Source organism: Anguilla anguilla, chromosome 19, assembly GCF_013347855.1.
Source record: "Anguilla anguilla isolate fAngAng1 chromosome 19, fAngAng1.pri, whole genome shotgun sequence".
Taxonomy (NCBI): domain Eukaryota; kingdom Metazoa; phylum Chordata; class Actinopteri; order Anguilliformes; family Anguillidae; genus Anguilla; species Anguilla anguilla.
The window spans coordinates 9,655,906-9,677,220 of record NC_049219.1 but is presented as its reverse complement, the minus strand read 5'-3'; the positions used below and the strand labels follow the sequence as shown (position 1 = coordinate 9,677,220).

Below are 21,315 nucleotides of genomic sequence, written 5' to 3'. Positions count from 1 at the left end.
TTTGGAGTACGAATCATCTGTGGTATGTATGGAGGAACTACAACAAAGCCCCTCCCTGGACCCTGACACCTAAAGAAGGAAGCTTTCTATTGGTTAGCACACATACTCTGGTCCCGTCTTGTAGTTTCAGCCCTGGGGTCATTAATCAGTGGCTGTTCGAGTGCACTTCTGAGGTGGACCACGTCACTGGGACGTCTTGCTTTCAGAGGTGTAATGATGCCCTCTTTTAAATGACCTTATTTCTTATTAACAGTGACCTATTGGTGAAAGGGGTGCTCCGGCTTAGGCTAAATGAACTAATTTAAATATATATATGTGAGTATATCAGTAAAAGCCTGGCAGCGTCATGGACATTGGGAACACTCACACACACACACACACACACACATGCACACATATATATAAAATCAGTGCCCATCCATCACCAGGGTGTGAGCCGTGGCTGATCTCTGACTGTGAGGTTAGCGTAGGTCCACGCCTCAAACCGACCTGTTACTGACCACACCCATCACTAATGCTTCCAGTCTGTGTGCGTGAGTGTGTGTGTGTGTGTGTGTGCATGCGTGAGTGTGTGTGTGTGTGTGTGTGTGTGTGTGTGCGTGCGTGCGTGCGTGCGTGCGCGCGTGCGAGTGTGTGTGTGTGAGTGCGTGAGTGTGTGTGTGTGTGTGTGTGTGTGCGTGCGTGCGTGTGTGTGTGTGAGTGTTCCCAATGTCCATGATGCTGCCAGGCTACTGATGAATAATTAACTTACTGATGTGTGAGCACAGACATTGTGTATGAGTGTCACATAGGGGGCACTGGAGCTGGGGACGCGGAGTGGGGGACGGAGGGAGGGGAGACAGAAAAGCGACAGAACGAGGGAGAGGGTGGGAGAGCGTAAAAGGGAGAAAAGGAAAGTGAGCACACGGCAAACGAGAGGGAGGGAGGGAGGGAGGAAAGGAAAGTGAGTGTGCGGGAAAGAGGGAGGGTGGGAGAGAGAGAGAGAGAGAGAGAGAGGGAGGGTGGGAGAGAAAGGGGGAGCTCTGGCAGGCTGAAACTCATTTTCACACACGAACGGAGACAGATTTTTTGCGGCAGCTCGGGCACCGCTGGGCAGAGGGAATTTAGACTCTTTCTCTTCCTTATTCCTGGCTGGGTGAGTACCTTTGCTTCTTTCTGATTGCCAAGGTGTGCGTGCGTGCGTGCGGAGGGACTGTCAGAATTAGGGAGGCTGTACCACAGAAAACATCTGCGTCTGCAGCAGGAGGGGGGAGGCAATATGTCTTCACTGACAGAGCGCAACTTGGTGGCTGTCCTTTTCCCTGCTCTCTGAGACATAAACATCGGTAGTGAATGAGAGAGAGAGAGAGAGAGAGAGAGAGAGCGCAGCGCACACCGGGGCGCAGACAGCGCCGCATCGTCGGGAGCCAAGCGAAGCCAGAGCTTGCGGAGAACGCCGGAGAAGCTGGTATGAGCACGTAAGTCCAGAACGTCGGTGTCCCCGCGGGCCGCCTGGTGTGCCGGCGTGGGCGGCCGGGTGGCTGCGTTTATTTGCGGCATTTTATGCCACTTTTGAGTGTGCGTCTCGCGGGGAGCTAATCTTACTGGAAGCAAAGCGCGGAGAAGGCGATCCGAACGGATGAAATCTGTACAGGACAACGTTCATTAAACACTGGAGAGTCAAAAATTACATCGGGGACACATTTTGCGGTCACTGTCAGATTGCTGGTTTGTGTGATGAAAAGTCTATCGTCTATAGCAAATGAGGTGCGCTTGATTCATAAGCAATATAAGCATGCACGTGAGCCTCCATCATTCATTAGCCGTGCGAAACCGCAATTTAGGTTCAGACTTTAACCAGTCGATGAAATGATCTTTTTAAATGCAAGATGCTCGGTGGGCGTTTTGTTGATCGATTTGGCTAAATTAATATATATATATATATATATATATATATATATATATATACCGCGTGGATGAGATCGGTAAACCAAGATAACGGTGGTCAATAGTTGCACGACGTGAGGACAATCGACCTATGTCAGAGGCGTGAAATACCTCAGCTGGTATCTGAAGCCGTTTAGATAGTGTTAAAATGAATCCATCTCGTGTTAAATAGAAATGTGGCCAGCGGTTCTGAACCTCTGAACCCCCAGCTGCTCTTTTAGGTTGTTTGATACATGACTGGCGATGTGGAAAATTAGAACACGTCCACATCTCAACTCAGCAACACCAGATCTAGCATGAATGCCATTAACTCATATGGCCTAAATAGCCTACTATAGCATTATGTGACAAACAAATGGGACCATAAGAAGGCCATTTCTGGTATCTTTAATTTAATTAGCCAAGTAAAATCGTATGCCTGTGTGGCAAAATTTACAACCCGGTTTAAGGATTCACTTAATCGATCCCTTTAAATTATGTCAGACGTCAACAACCTTCGCACGTGGATGCCAATAAAGTAGCGAAATGTGTTCATATATAGGCTAGGCCTATGTGTTGACGTTCTCGGTGTTTGTGGAAATTGAATGTTCACGCGCATCGTTGTAATGCGAAGGGCTAAATGTCCTACATGCCACTGATAATGACCTGAAGGATTCACTCGAAGGATGCAAAGATTTATTCCAGTGCCTTCGCTCCCATTTTCATCGTTCGAGGTGTCATAAATATTTCTGTAATTGAGCACTTGAAGGCACCTGCGCGCAAATGCGCAAATGCGCGCATAAAACAATATTGACTGAAATGCGTTTGTGCGTTTACAAACTGATACTAAATATCTGCATTCGTTATCATTCAGAATTGCCAACGTAAATCAATGTCAAAAGATGTGTGCGGTGTGTCTACACTGAATTAATTAACAGATTTCTACATTTCTGCTGTCTTTATAAAGAGCTCCAGAACTGTGAGACATAGGTCTGGCCCAGTGTCTAGTCGTGAGTCGAGGTTCATATAATTACAAATGCAGGTTTATAAACCTCACTGCTATGAGACGAACGGCTTATATCTCACCGTTCCAGACTGCGTCAGGGAAGATTGACGTAAGTACTTAAATATAAAACATTCTGATGAATAACCAAAGAAGACCATTTCCGAGAACAATTTCCACTGGGAGACTATCATGATATAACGTGATTCGTCCAACAGCCTACAAAGACAGTCAGCGACAGAAGCCACAGACTGGGAACCCAGCGATACAGCCGCTGGGTTCCCTGCAGACTGTTTACCGTTCCCCGGCAACGGCTGGGCGGAGGCGCATGCACGTGTCTGTGGTTTTTATGGCAAATCCTCTAATGAAAGAATCTCTCCCGCAGGAGTGTAACTGCGGAGCCTTTGTGGCGGGGGGTGGGGGGTCCGCGTTTAATGCTAACATCCAGCAGTATGAGATAGCTGGTGCTCTAATTACACCAACAATCAGTCTCTGACAGGATAACAAATAGTGCCTCTAACCAAGAGCACGAATGCCTCTCTTAGGCTACAACAGCGCTAAATGCTGATAACATATGGACCACTGCAGCTAATGTAGCCTGCCGCACATTTGCACATTCAGAGTACATGGGCTGGCCAGTATGCCATAAAAATAGATTAAAATAAAAAAGCTGCAACAGACTGTCGTTCAATTCACAGCTGTAAAAAAAAATGGACAGGGAAGCAAACTGGATTCCAAGCCAGTAATTAACAATAACAAGTAAAAAGCAAATTAAATTTACAATGTATAATAACAGGGTTCAGATAAGAGTGTGTGCTATGAATAATAACTTGCATGGATAATAATGCAATAATAATCCCACACAAGCAATCTATACCAAATGGTCTCTGGACAGGAGGGGGCGGGCACTCTGTCATAGACCGTTTACTGATGAAACCTCCAGCTCCCTGAAGTCCAACTATCTCTGACCGAAGGCTAGGTATCTGCCAAGGAGCGAATGAAAGGCTTGCCAAAAGATCACTTTCCCCTCAGATACAAAAACACTGGCAGGGCCCATTAGCTCCACAAACACCTCCAGGGAAACGGTTTTGTTGGTTGTACCAGACAAAGGGAAAGGCAAAGCTTGGCTTTAAGGGCTTGCTGTGCCCTACCAAACACCTTCCCAGGGATTTACTGTCTCACAGATTGATCTTGGCAAAAATCGACCAGGAGCGTCTGAGCACTTCCCTTTTCTGCAAAACTTTAAGATCTGAAAAATGAACCGATGAGAAAACCAGCAGGCCTGATTTGCACCTTGGTGACCTCCAGAGACCTTTAAAGTTCAGTAAAAGATGAAGGCAAATCAATACCCTGGCAGTTATGAATTTGTAAATGGACAAAATGTCTGCCTAGATATACAAAAGGAAGATCTGACAGGAGCCCTTCACTCCCCTGTCAACAGCCCCTTAACTCACTGCTCTGACTATGAATCACTGGCCTCCATTAAGAGTTTAAACGTTACCTCACCATTTTATGAGCTCCTTCGCTCAACTGCTTCCTCTTCTCCCTCCTCCTTTGGCTTCTACCAGCTCATTGACCAGACCTGGATCAATTAGGTATTTGTTTTGGATTCGAATACCTTTCTGCGCTCTATTGATCTTGCCTGGTGTAAGTGAGCCTGCCAATATGACCAGAAGGCGGGGTTTGCACTTTTTTGAGAGTATTTAATTGGTTCCAACAAACCAGACATGATCAGTAAAGCATAGAAAAGTATTTGAAAGCAAAACAAATACATATTTGACCCAGATCTGTTACTGACACTGCCCATTGGGCAGCTTGCTCGCCTGCTACCCAAACCTGTCGCCGGGCAGACACGGTGTTCAGACACATCTCTAGGAAGCTGTGTTCCTCAGAACGAGCTGCTGATGTCATATAGCCCTCGATAGCCAATTGTGCCATCTGTACAAGTCCTATAATTAGTCCATTAAAAATGGATCCATGTTATAAAGGCTATTCGGATTAAAATAATCAGGGCTCCAGCAGGGACCGATGACTTACATTCGTGAATGCACCTTATACACATTCGAAGCAGGTACGCCTCAAGACATCGACGTTCCGCTGGTACCGGACCAGCCGTATTTAAACGGCCACTCAGGCCCAGTTAAACCGAATTTAGACGGAGTGTCGTTTTTCCATGTCAATCCCTTGGAAACTCAATTACAGATTTTACACCCCTGTCCCCAGCCGGGACTGGAGCACCGCGACGCGCCGGGTAATGAACCTCACCCGGGACGGCTCGCGGACGGAGGAAGAGAGATCGGATCTAGAGCGATGAGGCGGTTTTTCGGAGAATTGAGGCCAGGCGAGTCATTATTGACCCCCCCTGGCTCGTGTCTCGGGTCGGTCGTGGGTCCTGAGATGTGGAACGGCCCCAGGGAGCTGCCGAGAGGAACCGTCTATCTGCAGATTGCTTTAATGCCACTCACTTGTGACTTGTGGGAAAAAAAAAAAAACAGTGCAGTGAACCTCAGCCAATCAGGTTAGGGATTGGGCGGAGTTACGAGGCCGACAGTGAGGGGGGGGGGGGGGGTGGAGAGCGCACAAGCCGCACCCTGAATGGACCTTGCTCTGTTCCCTTGGTGACCCACCGGGTCTGTACCGAGCAGGAGGTCATGTGACCCGAAATAACCACAAACGCGTTTTCCACATCCAAGACGGGATGCATTGTGGGCATGCGATGCTTTGTGTGGTGCAGCAATTTTCATTACAGTTAATCTCTTTCGCGTATAACAATAGTTTAAAATATATATTTAAGTGATTCCAGGATTTCTCCTTTAAGTTGATTTAAACAGCACATTAGTTTTGTTCATAAATTTGATCTTGGTTTTTTTTATTTTTAAACTCAGTTTTTTTTTACAGTCAGTAGTTTCCTTCAGTTTTAAATTGTTCACGCTCTCAGAACAAAGGATTCTTGTTTGATCCCGTGTGTGTGTCAGTTAATCAATGAATATGTACTTTGCGCAGCGTCCTGCACAAAGGACATGCAATAGTGCGCATTGTCAAAGGTGAGAGAGCCGTTTGAGATGCTGTAATTGCTTTGCGAGGCATTTTTAATAAAACTGGATATTCATCGCTCACAACACACGCAGCCACTTCGCCATGATGTTGCCTTAGAGGACAGATAATTGTAAACGGCTAATTTAGGCCAGAGATCAATTCACATCTCATTACACTTCCAAATTCGGCTGGAGTACAGGACACACGGGTTGCCCAAGGTCAGAGCTTGGGATGTGTTCTATATGACTTGGCCTAAATTTTTAGCTAAACAGTGTATACAGTACACAGTGTATAAAGTAAAAGGATAGCTTTGGAACAGATATAAATCACTGTATATATCACAGATTTAACTATAAATCAAAACTCACTATTTAACAGGAATGTATTTAGACTATTTGTGTTACGGAATTGTTCTAGAAAAAGCGGGATTGTAATTTGTGTGCGATTTTTGTAAGTTCTCTGCCTCCATTTTGCAGGTCACCCTGCAGAAGAAAGGGACCGAGCCCCTCAGCGGGAGGAGCGGGAGAAATGGAGGGCAGGGTGTGACGGACGGGCGGACGGACGGACGGGCGGTCGATGTCTTCCTAGGGCCGCACCATGGCGCGTCAGGGCTGGGTGCTGACGCTCTGTCTCTGGCACTCTGTGCTCAGCGGCCTCTGTGGCGCGTTGCCGACCGGCGGCGTCACCGCGACTCCGCCCACGGCGACGGGGCCCGGCGACGGCACGCGGCTCGCGGAGGGGCGCCGGCCCGGCTCCTCCTGGCCCTTCTGGGCGGCGGCAGCGGCGGAGGACAAGACGCCGTCCTTCCTCTCGCTGCCTTTCAGCTTGCCCTTTGACCTCTGGAGCTCCGGCGCACGCTCCCGAGGAAACGCAGAGGGCGAAACGGCGGATACTTCCTCTAACCAATCGGGTTTGGCGGAGAAGTTAGGCGCGCCGCCCGACCCAGAAACCGGTTTGACCCGGAAGGAATCCTTCGCTCCCACAAGGACAGGGATGGTCGCCCGGCTCACGACCTCCGACCCTCCGACGCCCATGGCGACGGCGACGCCGAACGGCGAGACCGCGGGAAACCGACACCCACACGCGCCCTGGGTTGTGGTCAGCACGAGCGGCGAAGACGCGCTCTCCCCGACGGAGACCCCGGCCGTCGTCACAGCTACCCACGGCGGCGGCGGCTATCCGCCTCCCCTGGCCTCGGGCACAGAGCACGGCGAATCGGGGGGGCCCGCGCGTGCGGACGACGGCTCCTCCCCCGCGTCTCCCGCCCCGGTCGCGACGCCGGCGGCGGGACCAGCGTCCGCCGTCGACCGGGCCGCCGAGGAGGCCGCGGGGGCGGAGCCGAAAACGGACGCGGGGTCGCCCGAGAGCGGGATGAGGGCGGTGGGACAGGAGACGGAAGAGGGGACGACCGCAGGCCGGGACTGGGGGGACTTCGAGGACGTGGCGTGGCCGACCCAAACGACGCCTCCCGTCAGCGCCCCACAGCCGGCAGGTAAGAGACGACCAATCATCTCGCATCACGGTGTGAGAGCGTAAGCTGCGCTCGGCCTGTGATTTACGGCACCTTCGCCTGCGATCTGAACCAAGGTAATGAGGCGAAATATGCCCCAGTTACTCTGCGTGAGCACGCCTGAGTGTGTGTCCGTGTGTGTGTCTGTGTGTGTGTCTGAGCCAGTGATGGGGGTTTGGCTAATATAAATCACATCCAAGCTGACATTGAAGGGACACACACTCGCCCCCCCCCCTGCTAGTCACGTGGGTGGCCGGTCTACCCGATGGCTATATTTACAATGAGCCAGCTTATCCACAACCCCCAAGCGCACTCATGAACGTCCGCACACCCGCATGCTATGTGCTCAGGACCTTACGGACAACAACCAACGCAGGAGTCCAAAGACGGTTTCAAATGATGTGTCTCAACAGTCAGTATTTTATATGAGCCACCAGCAGACAAGGTTAGAATTGAACCGGGGGATTCGAAGCGGTGAATTCAAAAAAGTTAACGTTGCGAGACGTGAAAGAAGCTGTCCTTCGTCTGCAGCGTTTAGCGCGGACGCTAAGCCACGCGCTGTATTTAAAATGAGGGTATGGAAGCTGGCTACTGTTCCGCCAGGATTTTTCACAAAATGCAGGCAATATGGATGCGCTGAGGGATTATTTCAGCAGAGGAGGAGGGCTCTCACGGGGTTTCGGGGCTGCGGTCGATGCCGCGTCGCCGTCGCGAGCGGCGCGGTCGGCTAGCCTGCCGCGGCGCGGAGGAGATCAGTATTCCGCCGGCACGGCAGGTCCCACGAGCCGTCTCCATTGCTCCGCTCAGACGCTGAGCCGCTCTCCCGGTCTGCAGTCGCTCTCTCTCTCTCTCTCTCCAAACCGCATCACATCTTCCCACCCCCCCACCACCACCCCACCACCCCTCCTCCTCCCCCCCCCGGCTCCCATCCCCCCAGTCCCTCTGCAAACAACACAGCCCCACGCCATTTCCATACGTTTTCGGGGCACAGAAGAAAAGAAAGCTACCATTACCGCACGTACGCGGGGTGAGGTGAGGGAGCCGCTTTGCGAAGACGAGGAGCCGCGCGCGGGATTAAACGAAGGGGGAGGGGCTTTCGTGTCGAGGCCCCTGTCAATCAATCCCCAGAAATTCTGCGGCTCTGGAGCAAGCGGGCGTGCGCCCCTCTGACATCACAGACGGCTGCAGTTATGCAGATAATACAGTGACAAAACGCACGGAGGTATTATTTCAGAAATCTTATTAGTCTCATAATTAATACGTGACTCCACCACTGTGTCCACATACAATACGTGGCAGGTGTTTTTTGTTCAGCTGAAGCCACACACTTGGGTCTTCAGGTATCGCCCCTGTTCAGGGTCAGATTCAAATTGAGGATTTGGAAGTGCCCGTCACGCGACTTGTCTTTCAGACGGGTGTGTGTGTGCGTGTGTGTGTGTGTGTGTGTGTGTGTGTGTGTGTGTGTGTGTGTGTTAAATTCAATGACTGCCGATGAGGGTTCGGGGTGCTAAAATTCACAAAGAGGGCCTCCTGCCAATCAAGCATCGACGTACGTGTGCGTTCTCCTCGCCCGTTCGGTGGAATAAACGTTAGCGTTAGCTTCCACGCGCAGCGCGGCTCTCAGACCAGCACCCGCTCCAGGGCAGAGCGGCGGGACCGCGATGTAAATAACACGCAGCCGGCAGGCCGCGTCGCCGTCTGACGGGCGGACGCAGATCAGGCTCGCTCAGCCGCGTTAGCGGAAATCGGCGTTGACGTTGAGCGGCGCGGGCGCAAGTAAAACGCGAGCCCGTTTCGGGAAGGACGTTTTGTTTTACCCGCGAAAGAGCGTTTCGTACGGGTTTAAGTGTTTTTTTTTTGGCGCGGGCTTCAACCGCTGCCCCCGTTTTTTTTCCGGGGAAACGCGTCTGGCGGCGGAAAAAGGAGAAGCCGCCGTAATTGGGTTCTCTGCCGCAGCCCTGGTAGCCATGGTAACCCTAATTGGCGCTCGACTTGCGAAGGAGGGCCGGCTACTGGTAGTGGCCGCGCCGGAGTGCAGCGCGGAATATGAATGAACGCAGGCTTGGGGGGGGGGGGGCGGTTACTGGCTCAGTGTGAGGGGTGCATCATTTATTTAAAATGATAATGATAATGAGACCCCAAAAATGATTCTCTGCACGACCAACCTGAAAACCACTTTGGAAACCTATTGGATCTCCTTCCAGAAAGACATAACATAACTACTGAAGTACGCTTCAAATTTAGCAGTCTCCAGTTCGATGGGCACCTAATACATTTCTTCATAACTATCTATTATTACATATTAGCTTGGCGGAAAGCTTTATTTATTGTTGACTGATTGTCCGCTTGTGCATCTGAACATTTACTGAAGCCTACCCTGCAGGTCACCCTAGGGGTGCCTTATGAAGGATTTGAACCTGCAAACACTTCATTAATTCCAGCTTCCTAACCACGCCGCAATGATGCTTTTCACTGAAAGCCACAGCTCTGAATGTGAACATTCTTCACTGTGCTACAAATTAAATGAATCAATATTAACAGCGCATAATAATCGATCAGATACATAGTTATCCTGACTTAATCCAATCGATGGATGCGAGGTAATCATGTGGGAGGGACTAATGTGATGAAGGTAGGGTTTGATGAGCATCACCGTCCCAGCTAACGAAAATGGTTCTCACAATGTTGCAGCAATGTAGTGCCACTGTTATAACATAGGCAAAACATTCCAGTAACGTTGTGAGAACATTCTGTGTTAGCTGGGGCTACAGCCGCCTGCAGAGTCTAAGTCACATGACTCTCAGAAGCGAATGAGCAAACGGCAACGCCGTTCCCGGCCAATGGAACGGCAGGAAAATGGCAGCGATAGCGAGGTGCGCGACTCCGGCGCTCCCTTCTGCTAAACCTCCACGCTGGCAGACTGGGGCTCCCGCCATTTTTTGTCAGACAGAATGGCAGAAGCAGTCCCCAGAGGTTAGCGATTGATTTATCTGCGTGCTACCCGACAGCCTTTCAGTCCAGCCTGTTAGCCGATCGTAGACCTAATTGAATTTGATAGATAAAAATTTGACCGATGTACCTCGTTCTCGCCCCCTGACCCCTTAACGGATCTCAGCTTGCGAGCCAGGCCTTTTCGGCAAAATGGCCGCAATTATAGACAGATTGTTAGCCCCCTTCTCTCTCGCTCGGTTAGCCTCTGTCTGTCTCTCTGTTTCCTTCTCGTCTGTACTCAGGCGCCAGCCACCTGCAGCCGTAACAGAAGTTGAACACGCTGTTCGGGACGGATCCGCGGTGTGCGCTAACGAGGCGAAGGCCCGCTGGATGACAGTTACGTTTAACGGGGCGTAGCAGTGCTCGCTGGCGCAAAACCCCGATTCTGATTCCTGCTCGCTCTCAAAAAGGCGGGACGCGTCGGGTTTCTCGCGAGCTCCCACTGGCCGGCCGCGGACCGGCAGCACTGACGTCACAGCACGCTCACTGTGTAGAAGGTGCAGTCTATTTCAGAGACAGAGACAGAGAGATCCTTCTGTACTTACCAGAAGACAATAGACTGCAGTGTATCTCTATACTGACCAACAGTGATCGGGACACTACAGTGATACAGTGCTATGAACACAGCTGTGGCTGAGCCAGTGCGCATTTTAAATAAACCCACACTAGTGTGGGCTCAGGATCAGACATATAATCTACGACGCTAAAGCCCACCCAGACCAGGGCTTGGCGTTCGGCATGTCTGTGTGTCTTACGTTCACTCTGCGGCTCCTAATACCCCGCCACGATCGCGAGCCTGCTGAATTGAGCAAGAACGGATTCGCCCATTCGAAAACGTGGTCCTGGCAGGGCATCGGGAAAAAGGGCGCGTCTTCATCAGCAGGGGGGAGGAAATATAACGAGCCCCGGCCCGTGGTCGGACGGACGGACGGACGGACGGACCGAGGCGGGCTGAGTCAATAAGGCAGATCTCTTTGACATAACTGGGTTAAGCCGTCCCTGTTTCTGCGGCCAATCGGCTTCTCGCGTCCGCAGCAGTGGCACTGTAGAGCTCTGTCGCTGTTAAGGCACTGGGCTCTGAAACCGAACGATTCAGATACAATGCTTTTTATTTAAATCTGAGAAAGGCGATGTTTGCCTCAGTGGCTACAGTTAAAATGCAGGAGTAACAGTGGTCGGGTGGCACATATGTGTATAATAACGCAAGCTACCCTGGGTGGGAACATATGCGTGTGTAATCAGACATGAGCTTGGGGGGGGAGCGGTTCAAACGCCAAAATCTCTTTTGCAGGGACGTCGCCCGAGTTGGGCGGAGAGGACGACCCCGAGGTGGAGGAGCCAATCAGACGCTGGACGGCCTCCGTTTCCTCGGTAACGCCTCTGGGGCCTCTGTTCGCAGGTAATCCCCCCCTCGCCCCCCTCCCTCCGTAGGCCTTTGTTAATTCTACCTAGTATCACATAGATCACATGAACAACCCAAGCTGAGATCAGGAAGCTACAGCTACTGGTTGTGTTTTTGTTTGGATGTTTCTTTGGAGAGCTACGCTCACATTTAAAGGCTCACCTTTAAAGGCTGAGAAAATGCTCTGTGCGCTGAGGGCGTGGCTCAGTTTGTCCCCATAAACGCTCGGGAAAGCTCTGGTCTGTGGTTGTATGGGTATGGGTGCTCAGCGCAGGGCTTGACACCATGCATTGAAAACGCCCTCCTGAACACACGCATTCACACACAAAGCGCCCGTGCCTTAGAGCCTCACACCAACACAGCCACTTCAGCGGTGTCAGAGGGCGGCGGCTTGTATCCCATAATGCCTGGGTTTGCCCTAATTGATTGCTAATGGGTGGGAGGGGCAAACTGTTCGTTCGACAGGGAAAATCCCTCAGGATTCAGCTACCTCTGCTCTCGAGTAATTACACACTGTCCGCTGATGAAAACCATTTAAGAACATACAATTAAAGAGGCCTAATTAATATGCCCCCGTTCTATGGGTGATGAGACCCACTTTAAGCAGCTTTATGTGCGCACACACACACACACGCACACACACACGCACACACATCAGCTGTTATTTACCTGAGTTTTTCATCATGAACTTTGAATCGACCAAGACGGCATTCATACACATACATACTCATACACGATAATACTGCATGATTCATTTGCTTTAATTTACTTACAAATTACCTGATCAAAGACTCCCTTTGATATACATATTATCCCAATTTCTTAGCCAGGTGTTAACTGAAGCAATTTAAGTGCTTTAAGTGAAGAGCTTCGCTCGATAGCAGTGATCCATGTGCGGATCAGGGCTTCAACCCATCAGTGAAAATCTGGAAGTAGGCCACGCGTGTGCTCGCCTTCGATGCGCGTGTAGCACGCCGCGTGTGTGTGTGTGTGTGCCGGAAGCAGAGTGTCCCAGAATCCCTTTATAGAAAGGAGGAAATAGCTCCGGCGCTCCCGCGGTAGAGAGAGCGGCGCGGACTGGGAAGGGGGCCGACGAAAACTGGAGCGCCTTCGCTAAAAGGCCAAGCGTACTGCTTTCACATCATCAGACTGTTCCCCGGGAATATTAAAATCCGACTACCCCCCCCCCCCCCCCGGCCCCCCCGCAATATTCGCGAGACTGGGTTTTTGGGGCGGCTTTGTGGTGGAGGCAACCATCTGAGGGTCGCGGGGAAAAGGGGGGGGGGGGGAAGCGTGACGGCGGAATAATGGCTTAATAAAGCGGGATAATGGGGCATTCCTCCACCGTGCGCTAAATACTGAGGCTCTGCCGCCACGATTAAAAGCAAACATCACAGTGATGTCACGTGTTTGTGAGAGGAGGGAGAGAGAGAGCCGGGGTGGGGGGGGCGTTCTGAATGCTGTTTGTGTGTGTGTGTGTGCACATTGGAGAGAGGGCGAGCGGATGTGTGCGATGTGTGTTTCTGTGTGGGAGAGGGTGGATGTGTATGCTAGTGTGCATGTGTGTGCGTGTGTGTGTACGTGGGAGACAGAGTGAGTGGATGTGTGTTTGCATGTGTATGTTTCTGCGTGGGAGCAGGTGGATGTGAGTGTGTTTGTGTGTGTGTAGGTGTGTGTGTGTGTGCGTGTGTGTGTGGATGGGTGGGTGGGTTGCAGGGGGGGGCTGATTCCAAGATTCTTCTCATTTTTACCACGTAAACATCAGGGCAAACAAGCACCAGCCAAGCTGTTTGTTTTGGCAAGCTCACTCGCCCGCTAAAATGGTGGGTCAGAACAGAGAGCTTTTGCTTATCGAGATGACCCCTACCCACAGAACACAAGCAGCTGGTTTGAGGATTCAAACCTGGATTCAAACCCGCAGTCCCGTGTTTACAAGTTGAGGATCCACACGTCATACGTAAGCGTAATCACCGAGTGAGCCCAAAACACGGAATGCCCGCACGACCTGCCGCCGTGTCCCGACAGCCAGAGCAAGAGACCCCAGGGTGGATCATCGATCTGCCTAACAGCTGGCAGGCAAGAGGGTGATGTCAGAATAACAGTGGCGAAAATTTCCACCGCGCCCGGACAAGGGCATTATCTGCAAAAACAAACAAGACCCGGGATGAAGCTGTTGAAATAATAATGATTTTTTTTTTACAAAACAGTATCAGCAAGTGCTCCGATGCCTCACATTTCCTGTTTTTACTAGCTTTTTTATTTTATTTATTTATTTTTTTTTGAACAAGTTGATTTTAACTTGTTTCTTGTTAAACTCGTTCGACCGCCGTCTGCTGCAGCGTGTCGTTCTCAAGCGGAGCGTTAGCCGTTTTCCAGGCTTGTCGGCCTGTCATGCTAATGAGGTTTTCTCAGAAGTGTTTGTTGTGGTCTTCAGCCCTTTTCTCTGTGGAATGTGTGTGTGAGCCAGCCGGTTTTAACAGTTGCTGTCTGGTCTCCATAAACAGCCCTCAAATAATTAATCATCTCCAGGTGCTCTTTCAGAATTCACTGATCAACTATCTTTTAGTTTCCCTACGCAGCCACATCCACATCCATATTAAAGCTCTTTAAAAACGCAGTTATTTATGACAGCTATGCACAAGGCAGAACTTTATTTGCACTTCAATAAAGTTTCATCTTTTAAAAAGGGGCGCAAACCAAATTATAAAATTCCGTCAGTGGAAACCAAGTCTCTGGGGGAAAAATACCAAAACATCCCTTCCAGTGCCATTCCAGACTTACTAAAGCTGCGTATTAAAACTGCACCAGACTCACACGTGGATGGGCAAGGCTTAATGACGGTTAACGTTCCTAAGCTTTGACACTCTATTATGGAACTCGCAGGCAAAATTAATGGACGTGTCAGGATTCAGCATTTGATCATTACGAATGCGTTTCATCCCGTACGGAGAATTGACCCAGGGACCTGCCGTGTAATTAATCTTCAATAATGCTGACACTCGGTGAGTGTCTTCTCCACCTCGCCCACACTGTACCTGTACCGTCGTCAAACATCGGTACTGTGAACACATTTCTGCCCAATTTGTGAGAATAATCATACATTTCCTAATTAATATCACACGGATGAACTTTCGCCAACCGCACACCTAGTAACAGCGGGACTAAGAGTACTGCCTGTCATTTTTTTTTTTCCACTGCCAGGGTTACGGCTGCCCCACTGTGGTCACGTGACCTCTAATGGTCTCCCGAGCTGAGCATTTTTTAATGTGTGTTTTCTAGCATGGCCGTGTCTTTAGCAGGAAGCTAGCCCGTCTAAGAAAAATAAACCCGCCCCTGGGAGCGGTCTCCCTGCGCGTCCGGCTTTCCCGTCGAAAACACGGCGGCGCGTTCGCCACAGGCCGGGTGTGGCGGGAAAGTGGTCCACAGGAAGCAGACCTCAGGGACACTGGCACAGAGGGGTTTTCTCACACGAAGGGAGGGCGCCCATTTTGGCTCAGCGGCTCAACCAGGCACCACAGCGACCGCTTCACACAGTGGATCCTCACAGGGTTTAGCGCGGGTTTGCCGTAATTGAACAAATCGGGAAGAATTAACTGCAAACCCACGCTTAAACCTGTGAGGATTCACTGTTTGAAGCGGTCGCTGTGGCGCCCGGTTGAGCCGCTGAGCCAAAATGGGCGCCCTCTCTTCGCGCCGCGAGGTGCGCTAGGCCGAACATCCGCAGATTGAGGCGACCGAACGTTTCGGCGCGAGCAGCGCCAGGTTTATTCAGCTGCCACAGCTCCGGGTGCTCCCGGCCCTATAGGACGTATAGAGGAAGGAGGGAGCACGGGGGTGTTTAACTCTGTCTGGAGTCCGTTTCCTGTTCATCTGGATCTACGGTGAAATCAGCGCCTCTTCTCAGTGGGGAAAGAAATGGCCGTGTTCAGCCACGGTGAATGTCATGTTTATTGGCTGGGCGTACAGCACTGGCACTCTGAACTTTACCTTGTTAGCGCAGTGGAAAGAAACACATCCTGTCCTCCCGCGGTCCGCCCGCTGAACTCCTGAAACAGATTATGACATTACACCATTCCTATCCACATTACCCTGAATTCTTTTTACACATTAGTTGCTCAGACACCCAGTGAAATTAGATAGATAGAATTAGAAGATAATTATGTCTACATGTATTTATTTGTTCAGACATTAGAGATTTCTATAATGGTGTGGGATATTTTCCTGATATGGTTTGGGGACACTTGTAGCTCTAGAAGGCGAGACTGATGTCATGGTGGGGAGTAACCATCTTCACCCCACGGTAAAGCGCGTATCTCACTGCAGATAGGGGTGCCTTGCAAGACTGGCCCTGTCCACACTACACAGATCCTGTCCAGACCACAGCCAGTGGTTGAGGAGCTCGAACCACGTACGTCATCCATACGTTACAACCCTCTCAGTCAAACAGACCCAAACCCCATCCAGCATTTTTGGAATATTCCGGAATGGTGCCCGAGACGGCGTGTTCCAGTTCCCCTCATTTGTCTGCATTTCCATGGAAGTGTGATGTCATAAATTACACCGGCTGAATTCCAGCTGCTAAGAGACAGGGTACATGCAGCCCATAATAAGCTCAACACGTTAACAACCTTGTTGTTTTTTTTTTGCATAATTTGTTCATTATCCGTTTGTGTGTAGTCACTGCTGTTAAAAAAAACCTTTATCTTTTTACTGTGTAGTCTGGAAAATGACTGTCCCAGAGGAGTGTCCCAATGGTGACAGAAATGTCAAGATGTGCAAATCAATATCAGCTAATACATATTCATAACACCATCACTCTGCCACCAAATACGTCAATGGTGCGACCCTCTCACTTCTGAATTCGATCCCAAAGTCCTATGAACAGCTCATAAATACTGTTGCATCCCTGTCATATTCATCAGCATTAAAGTCAAATTTATTTTTGTGAATAAATGAACCCATTAAATGGTAACAAGAAATGATTCATGAGGCATTGTCATAGCTCACTGAACCATTTCTAAATCGTTTTAGGCGGTACGGTTCTAGTACTCATTGCTACGAGAAGACGAATGTGGCTTCGGTGTGGCGGCAAACAACGATTGAATTACGGACATAAAAACAAGATTAGTGCAGCTACCTGCAGTACAAAAAAAAAAAAGAAATAAAAAAAATCAGCAGACATGACAAAAATAAAAAAGAAGAAATTCAACCAAGACATTGTACTTCAATTCCAGTTCATTATAACCCCTCAAGATTAAAAGCTCAAAAGGAGTAATACACTTAAGCGTTAGCAACGGTCCGACCGAACCCGAAAACATATTAGCAATGGCGTGTGGTAACCGATGAAGGCCTCGCCTGTTGTATAAAAATAGCCGCACAAATTGAGCAGCAACGGGGTCAGCGGTACAACCTAATCACCACAGCCCCCCGCCCCCCTTTGCATGACCCATTTTAAGTTACCTACTTACGGCCTCTCTCCCTCTTATAATGGATTAGCCAATTAGACGGCAGCGAGCTTTCGCAACGTCCTGTCTTCTTAAGCAGCGGTTTGGACCGCAAGCGCATTATGTCAGCATGGATTGCCACGGCACATAAGACCGGCTGGAATGCAGTCCCGTTTGGTTTGTCGCTGAGGGGAGTGCGTGTAGTTCTGCCGTCGAACCTTGAACCCTGCACGTGCTCGGAGTTAGCGTGCTCACGATGCTTTGGCGAACTTCTGGTTAAGTTAGTTTGAGCTGACGCCGGGGCGGCCATTTTGTTTTTTTCGGCAGACCCGCTCCCTGACGAGGACTGGTCGCCGGACGCGGCGCCCGACGACGATGACGACTCGCCCCCGCCGCCGCTGCTCGACTGCGACCCGGACGCCGCGGAGGGCCCCTGCAACGCCTCAGGCCCCTGGGGCCCCGCCTTCCCGGACGACGGCGACGACGACGACAACGCCGCCGCCAACCGGTCCCGGGACCCCTTCCTGCTCGCGGCCCCGCCCATGTTCGTGCCCCTGCACTCGGACTGGAGCAGCGCCATGGCGACGTGGGGCGCGGCCTGGGAGGCGCACGTCTACGGCCTGGGCGCCGTCTTCGCCCTGGTGGCGGCGGCGTCGGCGCTGAGCCTGCTGTGCCTGCCCGTGCGCTGCCCGTCCGGCTGCGGCTACTTCGCGCTGGTCGACCTCTTCCTGCTGGCGGCCTGCTGCAGCCGGGCCTTCTCGCTCTTCTACGACGCCTACAGCCGCCAGGACAAGCTGCCGGCGTCGGGCACGCTCCTGCTCTACGAGCTGCCCTTCCCCTGCCTGACGGCCGCCTTCGGCATCGTCTTCCTCCTGCTCTCCATGCGCTCGCGGATGCAGCTCTCCAACTCCGTCTTCCAGCACCCCTGCTTCCTGGCCGCGCTGGTGCTGCTGCACTTCGGCGCCACCTTGGGGTCGGTGGTGCTGCTGCAGGTCCTCTTCTTCTTCTTCTTCTTCTTCTTCTTCTTCTTCTTCTTCTTTGGTTTTAATGGCGATTGGCAAACAAAAATTTGTGCATTATCGCCACCTACTGTATGCATCTGGTTTAGTTCTCTCAAAAAATAAATAAAACACCAGCCCAACCCTCCCATGTCTGACTCGCGATTCTTCGCTATTTCCCCACATCCCGCTGCAGGTCTTCACCCGGCTGCCCGGCCTCTTCTTCGTCTCGCAGGGCTCCTTCGTGGCGCTGGCGGCCTTCCTGTCGGCCGCCTACCTGGCCTTCTACTGCTATGTGCGCGCCGACGCCAAGCACATCTACCACCTGAACAACACCTCGCCGCCGGCCGACCGCTACCACCGCTGCCCCTTCGCCGACCCCAAGGACTGGAACCGGGCGGCGGTGACGGCGGTGTTCGCCGCGCTCTTCGCCCTGGCCTGCGCCGGGCTCCAGCTCTACGTCATGCTCCACGCGCTGGGCCTGGGCGGGGCGGAGGTCTTCCGCCCCTGGCCCTGGTGGGCCTTCCACCTGAGCTGCAGGGTGTGCGAGGCGGGCGTCTGCCTCACCCTGGCCCTGGTGGTGGCGCCGCCCCTCTGCTGCTCCTCCTCCTCCTCATCCTCATCCGGGGACCTCCCCCAGCCGGGCTTCTGCTGGCCCCGCCTCTCCTGGGCCCGCGGCCGGGTGGACCTCAAGTCGCCCGTGCTGCCGGGCAGCTACCAGTGGTCGCTGTCGCAGCAGGAGAAGCTGGTGATCTGCGACGCCATCGCCCGGCGCGAGTCCGAGTGCCTGCCGCTGTACGCCCTGGTGGACACGCGCCTCAGCAGCCTGGACGGGCTGGACCTGCTCTACCACAGCGGGCGGCTCTCGCTGGGCACCGTCGCCGACGACGACCACCACGACCACGGCCACCGCGATGCCGGCTCCCGGAAGCCGTCCCTGGACAGCGACTCCACGGGCGACCTGCGCCCGCCCTCGCCCATCAACCTGCGGCGCAGCATCGACGAGGCGCTGTTCGGCGAGGCGCTGTTCGGCGAGGCGCTCTTTCCCAGGAGCCTCTTCGGCCCCTCCCGCCTGCGGGGCTCCAGCGAGCTGTCCCTGGACGCCCGGGGCCCCGCCGACTGCCGGCCCTTCGGGGAGAGCCCGGCCGACCGCGGCCTGTACAGGACCTCCTCCTGCGTGGAGATGGAGCGCCCCCTGGAGGAGGAGGAGGAGCCTCACGTCTCAGGCCACGCCCGGTTGGGCGGGGCCTCGGGCTCCGGGTCCGACTCGGACTCCTCCTCGGGGGAGCGCTGGGGGGGCGGCGGCGGCGGCGGCAGCAGCGGGGGCTCCGGCTCTCTGCTCCGCTCCTCGCTGGACGGCTCCTCCCTGGTGCTCTGCTCCGCCCCCGAGGGGCGGGGCCGCGGCGACGGCCCCTCCTCCTCCTCCTCCTCCTCCTCGGCCCACCCGTCGCAGGGCGGGCTGGGTCGCTACCGCGCCCTGGGCTCCGCCTCCCGGGAGAGCCTGGGGGGGCGGGGCGAGCGGGACCTGGCCGTGCAGGCCGAGTTCATCAGCGTGTGCCGGCAGATGGACGCACTGAGCGTGTGCAGCGACACCATCGACCTGTGACCCGCCGCCCGTCGCCATGACCGCCGAACAGGAGCCGACAAGCCAATAAAAAAAACAACAGCGCTACGACTGCTGGGAGATCAGGTGTTGCCGTTTCACCATGAGAGAGAACCAGGGCTGAAGCTCCTTCAATCTTCAAAAAAAAAAAAATACATCTCCCAGAATCCTTGGGTGAGGTTTTACTCACTCACCAAAAAAAAAAAAATGTAAAAATAATAAATAAATAAAAAATAGGGCTCACAGCCTTTGGTTAGGTGAACCCAACTTCAAAATGACAGCAAGGACTTCAATATTTGGATGAGCTGTTAAATGCTGTAGAATTCTAGATACCAACAATAATTTTATAAATTGTATTTGTCAGATTATTATGGGATGCTGCAATTCGCTTACCTTTCTTTCCAGTTCTGGTTGTTGCTCTCCATTAAATGATCCTTTCTCTGTGTATTCAGACTCAAATACTGTGATTTCGATGAAGCACTTGCTGACAAGAAACTGTTATTATTTATTCATACATTGACAACTAACGTGGCTTGAATTTAAGGACTATTTAAAAGCGTAATATTGTTCATTGAGAGACATTAGTTTGAGAGGTGGTTAAAATAAATCCCATCACATTGCTGTTAGTGATAATTATTGTCCAATGTATTCTGCATCAAAGTTTTCAAAAGAAGCCGCAGTACCATGGTCATTCATGTGAGACGGGTCTTGGTGCATTACGTAGCTTAGGGAAGCTTGAATTTAAATATCAGAGCATTGTAGCAGCATAGCATCACCACCTACTGGTATAATTTGGGTACCACCATCCCAATTATAATAACCTCCTCACCTCGTGTGGTGCCTACATAGTTGTGCTTATTTCTAAAACGTTTATTTACATTTTATATAAACATTGTAATTTATTTTTTTCATGATGGAAATCAGTTACTTGTTTTTAAACTTACGGCTTTGTTAAATAAGGGGGAAAAGTCGCTGGACGTTTTATATAGTCAAACGTGAGTTGTGGATTTAAGATATGCATGTTTTTCAGAGATGTTTACTGAAACATGGTAAAGTTTCTATTATAAAAAAACAAAAGAATGCGTATGAAAGATAAGTTCTGATGTGTTTCAATAGGGGAAGAATACATTTAATTAAAATAAATTTAAAAAATGTTTAAATACTATTAAATACTCCGGGTCATTGAATCTGACTTCTGTGACACGAATAAATACAAAATGTGTGTGTGTGTGTGTGTGTGTGTGTCAGTGGCGGTGGCACCACTGACAGGTCACATAGCTCATTCAGCCTCAACGACAAATTGAATGACAAAGGTTTGGCCATCGTCTCTTCCCCTTTCTCCAAACCGGCTTTGGTCCATCCTCATTTCCCATTCGTCTTTGAAACTCACAAAAAATGTTTTCCCACGAATCAGAAAGCAACA

The 21,315-nt window shown here is 51.5% G+C and overlaps 1 protein-coding gene across 2 annotated transcripts; it reads left to right on the top strand.

Annotated features, from left to right (window-relative positions):
• The first annotated feature begins 1,009 nt into the window (after positions 1 to 1,009).
• On the top strand, positions 1,010 to 21,062 carry prrt4 (proline rich transmembrane protein 4). Of its 2 annotated transcripts, none has more exons than XM_035402281.1 (5): positions 1,010 to 1,135; positions 6,421 to 7,436; positions 11,737 to 11,844; positions 17,619 to 18,283; positions 18,486 to 21,062. In XM_035402281.1, the coding sequence occupies exons 2-5, from the start codon at positions 6,542 to 6,544 to the stop codon at positions 19,893 to 19,895; spliced, it is 3,078 nt and encodes a 1,025-aa protein (XP_035258172.1). In that variant the 5' UTR covers positions 1,010 to 1,135; positions 6,421 to 6,541; the 3' UTR covers positions 19,896 to 21,062. The 2 variants fall into 2 exon arrangements, with proteins under 2 accessions (XP_035258172.1, XP_035258173.1); XM_035402282.1 differs by lacking the exon at positions 1,010 to 1,135 and adding an exon at positions 1,163 to 1,457.
• Positions 21,063 to 21,315: the final 253 nt, after the last annotated feature.

Coding starts and splice junctions, on each gene's coding strand:
- prrt4 (XM_035402281.1), top strand. CDS start 6,542: ATGGCGCGTCAGGGCTGGGTGCTGACGCTCTGTCTCTGGCACTCTGTG. Junction 7,437..11,736: donor CAGCGCCCCACAGCCGGCAG/GTAAGAGACGAC, acceptor TCTCTTTTGCAG/GGACGTCGCCCGAGTTGGGC. Junction 11,845..17,618: donor TCTGGGGCCTCTGTTCGCAG/GTAATCCCCCCC, acceptor TTTTTTCGGCAG/ACCCGCTCCCTGACGAGGAC.